At 39.4% G+C, this 14,187-nt stretch overlaps 2 protein-coding genes across 2 annotated transcripts; both read right to left on the bottom strand.

The window, feature by feature from the left end:
- Positions 1 to 1,042: 1,042 nt before the first annotated feature.
- Positions 1,043 to 2,806, bottom strand: hoxd11a (homeobox D11a; the record flags this gene model as incomplete). Its single annotated transcript, XM_079231221.1, has 2 exons — positions 1,043 to 1,432; positions 1,996 to 2,806. 2 exons carry the CDS (start codon positions 2,804 to 2,806, stop codon positions 1,197 to 1,199), a joined length of 1,047 nt encoding a protein of 348 aa, XP_079087347.1. The 3' UTR covers positions 1,043 to 1,196.
- A 4,126-nt stretch (positions 2,807 to 6,932) lies between these two features.
- On the bottom strand, positions 6,933 to 9,207 carry hoxd12a (homeobox D12a; the record flags this gene model as incomplete). The annotated part of the gene is made up of 2 exons (XM_079231231.1): positions 6,933 to 8,204; positions 8,646 to 9,207. The coding sequence occupies 2 exons, from the start codon at positions 9,205 to 9,207 to the stop codon at positions 7,966 to 7,968; spliced, it is 801 nt and encodes a 266-aa protein (XP_079087357.1). The 3' UTR covers positions 6,933 to 7,965.
- Between the last annotated feature and the right edge of the window lie 4,980 nt (positions 9,208 to 14,187).

The raw sequence follows: 14,187 nt of genomic DNA, 5'->3' as shown, positions 1-14,187 counted from the left end.
AAAACAACAGATGTACAACACTGCTGAGGTAAAAGCAGCATGGGATCAAGTGGAACTGCACAAATAAGGAGACGTTTCACCTGCATCAAGTCGAGATGGAAACGCGCTTTTTCAACAACAATTAGAAATAGTTCACCTCTGCAGCAATTTTAGAGGCGTATATATATATATATATATATATATATATATATATATATATATATATATATATATATATATATATAAGCCACATGTCGCCTTTTGAGAATTCTAGAAAAGCAGATCAACTTGAAAATGACTTAACCTTTCATATGGCGGTCCTTTTTTTTTTTTTTTAGAATATCCTCCATTCTATCCCAGTCAGCTACCATTACGAGTGCCATGAGATGTCAACGGGAGCTAAATATGGACGGATGGGCAGACAACTCTTGACTTCTCTAGACATGTGTAGCTTTGAGACATGAAGGAGCATCAGAGCTCTTGTGGTCTGGGGGTTGGGACACCAAAGTGCAATAGCCCCCTATTTAGACATTTACAGCTTCGTTTATTATACTGTCTAGACGATTCAAGGTTTAGTAAACAATCCAGTGTTTGAAAGTAGAGGAAATAACGGGCCATACAGGCCTGCAAGCGCCACATCTCTCCATTGATGAATGTGGAGAAAAATCCCCCTTTGCTCGTGTTATGTTATGTATGTGGACTTGGTTAAGTTCATGTGACAAGTTTCGTGACTATGATACAACATGTGTCGTGTCTACTTTATTTCACACCACAACGTGCATTACATGCGTCTTATAAAACGGGACATTACACAAGGAAGAAGCCTATATATTTGATATAAATAATATGGAAAGCACAGCTCGCACTTTGTTGGGATATTTGTTGCCAATAAGACGAAACTATATGAACACAAATAAATAAATGCAGAAATCAAGAAAATATGGCATCTTGTTTGTTCTCCAAATGCTAGATTTATGAAAATAATAATAAAAAAACGTTTGAACAAGATGAAGGTTCAAATATGTCGAAGGTACCAGTCTTTAAAACACGTGTGTAGCTCCTATTGTACTCCTGTGTGCGTGCGTGTGCGTGTGTGTGCGTGTGTGTGTGTGTGTGTGTGCGTGTGTGTGTGTGTGTGTGTGTGTGTGTGTGTGTGTGTGTGTGTGTGTGTGTGTGTGTGTGTGTGTGTGTGTGTGTGTGCACAACTATGTCAGGTATCAGAATAAAGGATTCCCAGTGAAATACTGTAGACGGTCGCGGTTGAGCTTTTTCTCTTTCATCCTCCGGTTCTGAAACCAAATCTTCACCTGCCGATCGGACAGGTTTAACATCCGGGACAGCTGAAGCCGCTTCTCTTTGTTAATGTACACGTTGAAGAAAAACTCTCGTTCAAGTTCTCGTATCTGGTATTTAGTGTAAGGACACCTCTTCTTCCTGGATTTGGTGGATGAAGCTGCACAGCAGAAGACAACGGGAAACAAATTGAAGATCAAGTTGTAGAATGTAAACTACAATGCAGTTAACAGGTTGAAGGTCGCATTTATTTATATAATTATTCATTTCTGCACAAAGGCTCCTCTCAGTAAGACAAACACACAATGAGAGAAACAAAAACAGCGTTTTTTCCAATTAAAATTAACTGGACTGTAAAGAGCAGTGTATGCAGGTAAACTGCATTCCATAAAAGTGTTGTAATATCTGCATAACATTATCTATAAAACCAATTCAATAAACTTTTATAAAAAGATGTTCTTGATTGTCTCAATACAAATCACTTCCAGCCACACTGGCTTGTTATCAGACACAGGGCAGCCTTTAAAGTAGGGTTTGCTTAACCGTTGCCCATTGTAAATACCTTTACAACCGTAAACTAAATCTTATAGGGATATAAAAGCTTTTGCATGCGTATGAAGAGTCACATAACCCTGGACGGTCTCGGTGGGTGACACTGCAGTTCAGACACTCTATTGTGTAACTTGCACATTTTACGTCCGAGACAAAGAGGGAAACACTCACTCTGGTTGTTGTTCTTGTCGCCGCAGTTGGAGGATGAGTCCTCGTCGGCGCTCGCGCTCGGGTCAGCTTTGTCCTGCTCCAGTTTGGTTAAAGCCTGATTGTTATTTGCAGCATCTGTGGGAGCAGCAGAGTCTGTCTTTTGTTTGGGGAGCTCCGCGTTGGGCTTTTCCGAGTTAGGATTGTCCAAGAACTGGTCGAAGACTTGGGGGAGAACTCCATTCCGGCCGGCACCGTTGAAGAAATTGCACGACGAGCTCGTGCCACCGTGGTGACCGTACAAAGACTCGTTTTTGAATATCACATCCGCCCTGCTGCCGGAGGACTGGATCAAGTCCCGATGCATTATCTCGTCCGTTGAGTAGTAAGACGCGTAATTGCCCCTGTAGTGCCATTTGCTGGGATGGTCCAGTCCATAATCCCTGAACGCGACTTCTCGGACAGGTTGGACTTGGGCTATGTTGGGAGAATAGGGGAAATTAATCTGACACGAAGTAGTCTGCGGTAAAAAGGAGGAGACTGATGTAAAATCTGGCGTCGAAACGTAATAAGTACAGCTCGGTAAATACATATTTGACGCACAGCTGCGATCATCGTATTCCGTCATATCTCTTCTTCCCCGCTTCCTCTTTGCAACAGAGGAGAGGAATTGGCAGCTTGGCTGTGTTAAACTTTGTCCATCTATAGCACCACAGGCGCGTGGAAAGACCCCGCCAGGGAGAAGAAATCGGAAACGTAGGCAGACCTGCAATACATCTTGATCGATTCTTGAGGTAATTGTGTCATGTGATCCAGCTAAGGAATTACCATACATCAATATCAGTCATTAAAAAACTGACCGGAGAAACTCATGTGAGCGCATGCAAGAGAGGCTATTGGCTGCCTGGCTGCGGAGGCAACTCCTCTCCAGCCTTCTTGCCCTATAGCTCTAGGAAAAATTAATTTGTGAACCACCGCTGGAATATTTAATTGAAAGCTTTACAGCTCCATCGTCATTGTATAATGACATGTAATAATAGTCTGCACGCGCTCAAATATGCGCACTTTGGAGTACACAACGTGTGTTTATAGCAACAGTTAGGTTGGAAACGTTGAAGTTGAGTTCCCGGATTTAAAGCATTAGCTGCAGGAAAATGGCACCAAGGACACCGTGCACGCGCTGCACAGTCAGACCAGAAGCCTTTGTGATTCACAACCGACTCATTAAGTCACGTTTTATGCAAATACATTTGAGGGTTGATTGCGTGTAATCACTGCGCACCACGATGGTTGGAGGACATTTAAATACACAACAGGGAAATATTTGAAGTCATTGTCAGATGCGATTGTCTTGGCCTGCAGCATGGTGCAAGCAGGCACCACAAGAGAAATAACGAGACCACAAATTGACTGTGTTACACATTCTTGTATTCCACTGCGAAAGCATGCAAATAAACACATGTGACTCAACTTGGAACTATTTGTATAAGAATGGTACAATATGATATATCCTGCTTGCTTTTTCATTTGTTACAGCTTAATAAAAAAATGCAGATGAACGAGCGAGAAAACCGCCCAAACGTCCCACAATGCTACTGCAGAATGCAGGAAAGCCACAAAAACACAAGCTAAGTCCATCGCAAGCATGAATCACGGCGCACATTCAGCATGGCCAAGTCCAAAATAAGTGGCTTTGACCGTCTGTGGTCTAGGTGATGTCCACCAAGCATTCAGCAACAAGCCTCTGCACCCAAATCATTTTATTGCACGAAGGCAGCCATGCCTGCAGAGTTTAGGCCCCTCTTCGCTGAGATGTAAAAACCCTGGTGAACGGATACGCGTCTTCTAGCCTCCATTAATATTTGGGGGTTTTGCATTTGTGAGTATGATTTTATCTTCACACAAGAAAATAGAAGAGGAGAGGAGGAGAAAAATATTGAAAGACAATCAAGTACTTCATAGTTGTTCCAGGTCTAAATGCTGGACCTATAGAACACATAGTATCATGCAAATGGCGCGTCGTATATGTATAGCTGCAGAAGGCCAGTATTGTAGTCAGAGGAGAATTAGACTGTTCAGTACCTAAAGCCTGAAGGTCACGCGCAATGTGGAAATAGCTCTAAGGCGACTGGGTTTATTGTTATTGGGGTAAAATCAGCCCTGTGGTCCGGGGCTCTGGTTTGAAACCTTTACCACACTTCACGTTGAAAGCCCTCAGGCAGTTAACGCCATGCAAGCCAGACCAAGTTCGTATTTATTTATTTAAAAAAATAGGGTGAAAATATAACATTTCTTAAACTAATTTATCCGGAGGTTCAAGTTTGAAGATTGCAAATACATCATCAAATACATCACCAACAATCAACAGTATACTGCAGTCAAATGTTGAAACATTTAAATTATAGTTTTCAAACAACCTGTTGCTTGTCACGTGTGCTATATTTCGTTCATATTGTGGCTGTTATTGTCTCCAATTATCTGTTTGCTGTGAAGCATTTTGAAATGTGATACCATAAGTATCATTATTATTACTATTATTATTACTACTATTAGTATTACTACTATTATTATTCCACGATCTGTTTGCACTTTTGGATTAAAATACTGTGTGATTTTCTTTGCCTGACACTGCTTCGTTATGCGCTCAGCAAAAAACGTATTACTCACATATTCACCGCAATATTTTCACATTTCCATATAGTCCACACTCCATAAGTTACATTTAAAAGTTCTCAGGGCCCAAAATATTCAACTTAAATTGTCTACTATGTTACCAAATATGAATACAAAAATGTCCATGTTTAGTTTAACTAAGTTCTACATGCTGAAATTTCGCTTTTTGCTAATATTGTGGCAAGTAGCAATGCACAGCCAAAAAACGTATTATATTCACGTATTCACCTCAGTATGTAATCATTTCCATATAGTCCACACTCCGTAAGTTACATTTAAAAGTTCTCAGGGGCCAAAATATTCAACTTAAATTGTCTACTACTACAATGTTACCAAATATGAATTACAAAATGTCCATGTTTATTTAATTAAACTAATTTCTACATGCTGAGATTTCGCTTTTTGTTAATATTGTGGCAAGTAGCAACGCACAGGCACTATCCAACTAACTAACTAACTAACTAACTTGACCTTAACTTTGTTTGGACGCCCCCATTATCTGAAGTTGCTGTGTGACGCCGTCTGCTGCATTTGGCTGTAAAGCAATAAAGCAACCAATGCTGCAGGAAAACGTTGCGTATCGGACGCATAGAAAACATTGTGTAGCCGTTCAAGATAGTCTGAGCAATAAAAACTAATAGGTGAAACATGTGTGGGAACGACTTTATGCTGAGAACAAAATAAACACGACAAACCTCGAGATGGCACAACAGGCCCACAGCGTCTGAATGCAGATTGTGTGCAAAATAATATTGGTATTAGAGCAAGATTACGCCAATAAAAGAATACAAATGACACACTCAACCACAACAGCTCTACAAAATAAATGACCAAAAGAGAAAACAACTGTTATATGGAAGAACCATCTCTTCGCGTTTCATTTCAAATGAATAGTTTAAAATGTTACTCTTAGTTCCAGCCTTTGATATGACTGCAGTGGTGAATTATTGTTGCAGTGATGCGGTGATTGTGACGTGATAATGCAACGGGAGGGTCCATTATTAGATTCACTCATGTAATGTTTTATACATACTGGTTATGCTGCGAGTTGGTCTTTGATCGATGCCTTTAAACCTCTGACCACCTGTAACCTAAAGGTTTCAACGTTGTCTGAATGGGAAAACTACAGTGAAGTTTTTAGGTAAATAACAATTGATATGCACATCTCACACACACCCCAACAATACGCATGTAATATACGAGCCTGTTTGGTGCGTAAAGTGCAAATAAATGAATGATGATGCACATATTTAAATTATACTGCAAATCCATTTGGTCATATGCAGGTAAACTCCCTCTGTCATATGGAGGTGTGTGTGTGTGTGTGTGTGTGTGTGTGTGTGTGTGTGTGTGTGTGTGTGTGTGTGTGTGTGTGTGTGTGTGTGTGTGTGTCTGTGTCTGTGTTTGTGTCTGTGTCTGTGTTTGTGTGTGTGTGTGTGTGTGTGTGTGTGTGTGTGTGTGTGTGTGTGTGTGTGTGTGTGTGTGTGTGTGTGTGTGTGTGCGCGCAAATGCACGAGATTTGTCCACGCAGGCTAATTATGGCTGCGTCTATATTGTAAGAATATAAATGCTAAACAAAAACTAATATTGAATAAAATGCACATATATTAGTAAAGAAATAGTATTTGAGATTATTGTATACTGAATTTACAACAAATACGGTGGATGATTCAGAAATAATAATTGTAAAGCAGTCGGGGATTTTGTTCTGCCGAGCTGAAAATAGTGTATTTATATTATATAACCTCTGAAGCTGCTTGAGAGAAGTAAATACATTTACTGCAGGGAAAGCTGAATGAAGACTATGACATGTAAGTTAAAGTGAGTAGAGGGTTGTTTCAAGATTAAACCTTAATATATTAAGTGTTTTTGTACAGCCTAAATGAAACCAACAAGTTCCTTCGTGCAAACATCATCGATTTATAACGCGAGGAGTATTCCGTGTATATAAGTGAACAGAAGAACAGAACACGCATATGCTGTCTTTCCATCACAGGCAGCCAAAAAAACAACATCTCCAAAGTAAATCCTCTCCAGTGCTAATTTTAAGTCAAAAATGTTGCAGACTATTGCTACATTAGATTCAAATTACAGGTACATATAATTTGATCAATAGGTCCTGAATTAACATGATTACGGAGGCTTAATAAACGTGAAGCCTTGACCATTCAATTTCTATTGCAAACCAAGAATACATATATATACGGGTACAAACAACATAACCTAACACTGTCTAAAACATCATGATTCACAAGATGCACAATAACTCGTCTTCCGGTCATTTCAAAATGATCTTTATTTACAAATGTATGTATATCTGCATGTTGCGTCCATTTTACAAAACATATGTCTGTGCGTAAAACTGATCGCTGGTCTAATGTGTATTCTTACAAATAATGCGTTTTATTCAACATTCCATTCAATCTGACAGAATGCTTCATAAATGATGTATTTAAAAAAGACAGGAGCAAAGCAAAAGTCATTCCGAATTAATGATCTGTAATTGTGCAGGAGCCATTTGCAACACAAAACCAGGTCTGACGACAAAAACAAATCACTATTATATTAGTACAGTTATAAAGCAGATTAAATCAACACCATCAAAATGTTTCGTATCAACAAATATGCTTTTTTGTGAACTGGAAGTAAACACATTTTTGCGCTAAATTCTTTTCACTTTGAATGTGGATGCGGCCATATAGAACAAAACCGACGTTACTTTGCTCATTTCATCAGCTTTACAATTAGTTGGAGGGGAACTCAGGCATGTAATCTAGTAACAACAATTAGGAAATAGCCATGCAATCACAATATATCTCGTAATACTGACTTGTTAATCTTTTATCTGTCCGTAAACATGAACTTGACCGTTTGCTTCCACATTAGGCCCCCACCACACCACAGACGGACCATCATATAAAATACACAAACACAGACCAATATACTTCCTTAAATATGCAAACGGTTTGGTTTTGATATCATTTTGAGCTCGGTGGGAAACAATTTAAAAGAGAATCATGATCCGCAGCTTCAAGCCAATCAGGAGCCAAATGGGGCCTACTGCGCATCTGGAGAATCTCAATATCTAAACGACCAATTTAGTACAACAAGGATATTTTAGTCTGCACTGCGCTTTCATTATGAATATCACTTAACTTGGGACTACACAATTGCAGCATCTAATGTGACAGGAATATCTTCTTCTTTTTTTTTTACATATCTATAAATACAAGTCCACGCCACAAACCGAACGGTGTGCACATGTGCTGCAACATTCATAGTACAACACATATTCCGAGTCATGATCAAGTCCAAAGGTCATCAGTACGCAGAGAAAGCATGCTCGCGCATCATCAGTCGTTTCTTCTTCATCCTTCGGTTCTGAAACCATATTTTCACTTGCTGGTCGCTCAAGTCCAGTCTTTCTGACAACTCTTTCCGTTTCTGTCTGTTGATGAATTCATTCATCATAAACTCATTCTCAAGTTCAGCCAGCTGTAGCTTCGTGTAAGGTTTTCTCTTCTTCCTGGTTTTCACTTGTGACGAGCACCATGGGGCAGCTGCAGGGAGCAGAGGTAGAAACAAGTTTTATACTTTAAATTAACACCAACCTCAGGAGCAGGGATGTAGACTGAGGGGAATTAACTGCACCCAATGGTACTATTGCTCATATCTTACGAAAGTAAAACAAAAAATGGGTTAACACATTAAATATTAGAGGGCTCGCCTATACATACATATGACTAATATTACCAAGAATACCAGACATAGCAGCCTATATACAGATGTTGAAACAGACCACAGATACTGACCATTACAATGATAATGTCAAGCATCAACTAGCTCCCTTATAACAATACGCTATTCGCAAGTTGAATATTCTTCATGATGTGACAGGAATATCAAGATATAATCACCAGAACATAAGACAACGACGTGAAGCACAGATCTATAGTTCTTGCTGTGTTAATGAAATATAAATATACATCCGGATACTTAACCTTCTGCGAAAGACGTCCTGGAGCATGTGTGACTAGATGATGGGTGAATGGGGTTCTGCTCCCGTTTGGTGTCGTTTACATTCAGCGGATCCACTGACTCCGGATCGAGCTGGGCCGCGGAACCGTGAGAGCGGCTGTCCAGGTCCGAGTAGCCGCGGTCACTGGCGGCCCCGTGCTCCCCGGCGTAGACCTCATCCCGCCTGGCAGACTCCTCCGTCTTGTGGTTTGAGACCTGGAAGCATCGGGCCGACTCCTCCAGATGCGCCTTGGCGTGGCCGCTGGAAGAGTTCGTATTTATAGACACCGAGTTGGACAGAAACGGCGGACAGTAGCCTCCAAAGGCGCGACCCTGAGGTGGTACTGTTGGTCCAGACGTGCACGCACTTGAGGAAGTCCATGGGAGCGTGCACACATCTCTCCTATTGTAAGGGATCTGGTGCAGCCCGGGTATGTGGGCTCCATTACCCCGCAAGTTGGAGAAATACAGCGACTCAGGGGAAGTAAAATTCAGCAAAGAACCAACATAGCCGGGATTTAAAGGATTCCGCTCACACATTTCCATGGAGCTTTCCTCAGACGCTTCTCACGCGTTCTTAGCAACTCCTGAAGAATAAAGGGTAGGTAATTGTTGATTTGTTAATACAACGTCACGTGATATGCAAAATATGTTGTTCCGCCCCACCCTTGCTCCCAGAACTGCGAAGCAAAAATACTCCATGAGGATATATTTTGGTATTGAGTGGGTGGGGGATGAAGTTAGATTGGAATCATATAGTCGAGAATATCATATGAATTTTTGGCTTATGATAAGTAAAGTGTCAGGGGCTCGTATTTCAAAAGCACATGCGCGGGGTCTGTTTTGGTATCATTGTGCTGAGATTAAGAATAGCAAGGTGACTGTGTGGATTGACCCATGTGGTACACGGGTAATGCAGAACCGCATACATGAAATACTCCTATAGTGCAACATTATGGAAATTATACTGAATACTTTTTGGGATGAAGGCTATTATTCAAAATGTGTTCTCGCATTGATAGAAAACAGTCCATCAAAACACAGTACAGACGAAAAAATATTCAGAATAAGTAATAAAAGTCCCTTTTCCCCGCATGCAATCAACAAGCCATTGCATTGTGTTATATACATTTTAGCCTTCGATGTGATGCTTTTCTTGTGGTCACTCCCTTGTAAACAATGTCGCATTCATTCGTGCTGCTGTGTTGTTATAGGGACTGAACACAACGTGTGAAACAGCAGGATATATATTCGCATTTTGAAAATTCTCACCGGCCTTTACAGAAACTCGAATTAATTGTAAAATATTTGTCTGCGTTTTCCATCAGAGGTTTCTATACAGGCTACCTCATTGTCTCTATTTGCCAGACCACATCTTAAATGAACTGCATCTAGGCTTCTTGAAGCAGTTTAGGTTGATAGTGCATGTCTTTAAATGGAACTTTATTTGTTTTTACCCGTGTGAGAAAAAAATGACCATTACGACATAAAAAGCTTCTGCGTGCCGCCCTACTGTACAATTACGACCTCTAGCAATGTTAACTCCCGAAAATAAGCATCACAAATGATATTATCCCCTTGCAAAAATGATTACACTATTGTTTACAATTAAAACAGGCATGTACATGTTAAATGTTAAATACTGCGTAAATGTTGTATTCCAAGTCCAAGTGCATTTCACTAAAGCACTTGGTGTACTATCAACTATTGTCAGTGCTGCTCAAAAGAAATATATCCATACGGTCCTCCTATGGGGATTTAACGTTTAACTGTACTTGTTTGATTCATAATCACCACTTTTATTTCTATAGTATTCACATTATAGTGTGTGTGTGTGTGTGTGTGTGTGTGTGTGTGTGTGTGTGTGTGTGTGTGTGTGTGTGTGTGTGTGTGTGTGTGTGTGTGTGTGTGTGTGTGTGTGTGTGTGTGTTGGGGGTGGGGAGTTCAAAAATACACTGACATTGAAGACTTGGAGCAGTTGTTTTTTCATTATAAAGGATCCCATAGTGGGGGAAAGCGCGTCTGGGGGATTGTTTTGATCACAAGTTCAGAGACAATCAAGTAATTTTATTATAAAAATACATCTGTAGATTAGATTCTTAATAACTACCGTGTCCGGTCGGACTGGATAATTTTAGCTATTTGCATAGAGTTAATACTTCCAAATACAGTTCACTGAGATTTATAATATACAGGGTTTAATTAAAGCAGGCAACTTTCTCAATATGACTAATCGTGGGTGTAGTGGCGGCTGTAATCCAATAGGTGGCAGTACACGTTCGTATTTGGCCTTCATCCTGCCATGCTGTCTTTGCTCTTTTCATTGTTTGTCAGTTGCTTAATTCTGCAATTAAACATCAGCACTGTCAGTCATCGCTGGAGTTATGAATATGTATTGCTCGTGTGCGGGACCATATGAATGCAGTGTGTGCCTTCATTAACATCAGAAGTCAAGGTAGGAAAAGTGCAAACATGAACGTGCATTTGTTGCAAATCTTTGTTCCTATATGTTTGTTGTAAATGTATGTTCCTATAATATGTTTAAATCAAGAAAAAAGAACCTACAACAGCTGGCAAAAAATGTTGAATAGCGACATTCATGCATAAAAAAGCGACTTAAAATTGTAATGTCAAAACACAATGCAACAAAAAGTAAAGATATGGATATTACAAAACTGACTGCAATATCTCTAGAGTGAACGCTTATGTTATTTTTAAAGGCTTTTTAGATAGTTGTTCATTTTGTCCATCACATTTTAAGCATATTCAAAAGTTGGCTAAGTGTGTTTTCAACATCAGGCCTAAATCTCTAAATCGCATTTGCCCCCATGAAGGAAAAACCAGTAAGAATAGTTAAAATTAAATTAAAAGCTAATTGTATATATCACATCAGGAAACGTGTGAACAAACTAATCCCAACTGAATGAAAATAAATATACAATAGTTTAATCTTTAACTTGTTGATGGACCGCCTGCTTGCACATTTTCACTTAAATCCGTTCACTTAAATTTACTATATTGAAGTAAGGCAACAGGCAACAGTCAGACAAAGGAAGACGGGCTCAACAATTACAAAATGAGGGGAAGCTTTAGTGTTCGGGTTGGTGTCGTTTACTGCTCTTCGTCCTTCACGTTTAGTGTCAGGAGCCATATTGAGGACTCAGTCTGGCTGACGTCCATCCCTTTGGAGGAAGCGCTCCGCCGTCTATTGTCCTTGGTAATAAACTTGCGGCTTCCCTCGTTCAAGTTCTTTGGGCTGAGCAATTGCATCTTGAATCTTCCTTGTATTGAATATGAGCCAAGAGAAATTCCATGCAATATACTCGACAGGGCGCTGCAGACGAGCAGGTTACAAGAAGAAGAAAAACTATTTCCAATTGTTTTCTAATGATGTCCATTTGACGGCTTCATAAGGTTCACACGTGTGGAATATGTTTTAATTTCTCGACTATTAAGCAGTTATTTCAAATGTCGAAACGGGGAGAACAAAACAAGTTTGGCTGAGGATAAAGCGGACAAACAAATGGTGTTAAAAGAAACTGAATCATTTCAAATTAAAATACACATTTGGTGGTTATGTTATCTGGAGAAATGTGAACGTATACAGGCATATGAATTAGATCCACGACTGGAAGTTTCCAGCTGGCCTAATGAGTTTGGTCAAAGTAAATAACCGAGATGACATTTGGGACACACTTCAAATAATAATAGCCTCAGCGACTGATGCACTTGATGGAAAATGTCGGTAAAATAGCCCAAATGTAGAAAACCAATTCAAACCAACGTAACACATGTTGCACTGGTCACTTATTATGAATCAAACTGAACTCGCACCAACGCCTATGAAACACATTATCGACAAGGTCATGTTTTAAAAATAACCACAACTATGCAACAATGTGGAAGGGTTCCAATAAGGTACCAATACATTAATAAACTATTCGAGAGCAAGTACAAATCAGTTTAAATCGAATAATGAGTTAGTTGTTACTAGCCTGTAATAGACAATATGTTTACTCTAGTGATATTTGTTATAAGGAACCCTTTAAAACGTCCTGCTGCTGAATGACAAGAAGCTTTTATACTTATTCCCGTTTCATCATCTGCAGTTATTTTGACTGAAAGTTAATTCTACTTATATTATAATAGAATAATATTGCTGATAATGCAATATTATACTGAGTATAAGTGACTTGACAATAATTCGTGCTCAACTAACAGTTGGTGTCGCCATCAGAGTTTTTACTCTGTTAGTTTCATAAAGATATGACTGAGAAATTAGGAAACTGACGAAAGTTATTTTAAAGATAAAGATAAACATGAATGTTCGTTTCAACAAAGTTTACTAACTGTTTTTTTTGGAAAAATATTGTCGCCTTTTAGGCTACTATTAATAATACTAGTAATAATGCGTTTATATTGAGTGAACAGCATCTCGCTATTGCCAGAATAATGATATTACGTCTTTGCGCTGTCTAATGTCTCTGATTTGACTCCATGATGTGAAGCAGTCGGTAAAGACGTGTATTCCATCAATAACGATGCTGGCAGAAGAAAACAGGTATTGTATTTCTTTCTGTGATTCACTTGTTTAAGTCCTAATGTTTCGGATTTGACTCAATGATGTGAAGCAATCGATAAAGACGTTTATTTCATCGATGGTAGAAGAAAACAAGTATTGTATGCCTTCCTGTGATTTACACATTTTAAAGTCTTCATGTTTAAGGCTGAATGGGATTAGGGCAGCAGTTAGTTAGTTTGGTCTCCGTCCTGTTATTTGGTTTCTTTGCATTCACAACAAGTCGCCTCAAGATGGCGCTCTCACGTAAGGAAATAATCTAAGCAGCGACAGCACTTGCAGAAACACTGTAGGAGCATAAAGCAACAGCTTCATATAGCAACTGACGCTTACTCTTTTACACAGACTTAAAATAGGGAGAAGCATATTCTTCAGCAGCACTAATTACTTACAGCTACATCAAGTAGCTGTGTGCTGATTGGTTCGAGCTCTGGTATGTTTCCTTTCACTGCCAGTCCTCTATCAATATAGGATTCTACCAAAAAATGATTGGGGAAATGAAACTAAAATAGGTAACATGTATGGTGTGCTCTCACTTCAACAATATTTCCACAAGCAGGGGACACAACTCCACATGTGTCATCATTATTATAGATGTATTAGAAATGCATCCTATAATGAGTGACTGCAGGGATCATGACACAGACCAGTGCCTAATTGTGTACAATTAATGCAAAACATTTGCTCTTCAACTATACTGTGTATTTAACAGTTGAACATATATTTACATATGCGTGGAACCACAGCTCATTGGACATACAGCAAAAGGCATACATGTGTTTCAGTAGTTATTTGACTCATTTTGGATAGAGCTCATGGTGTTGTTTATGTGAGTGATCTCCATATTTGCCATTTAATGTCCTGTTGACAGATATACTAGTCTAGTGCATTGATTACTGTTTGGACTATGTGTATTAGCAATTAGACAGTGGCCTTTCTTTAAAGTA

Source organism: Taurulus bubalis, assembly GCF_910589615.1.
Source record: "Taurulus bubalis genome assembly, chromosome: 15".
Lineage (NCBI taxonomy): Eukaryota > Metazoa > Chordata > Actinopteri > Perciformes > Cottidae > Taurulus > Taurulus bubalis.
Note: the sequence above shows the minus strand (reverse complement) of the source record. Positions and strands in the feature narration are given on the sequence as shown.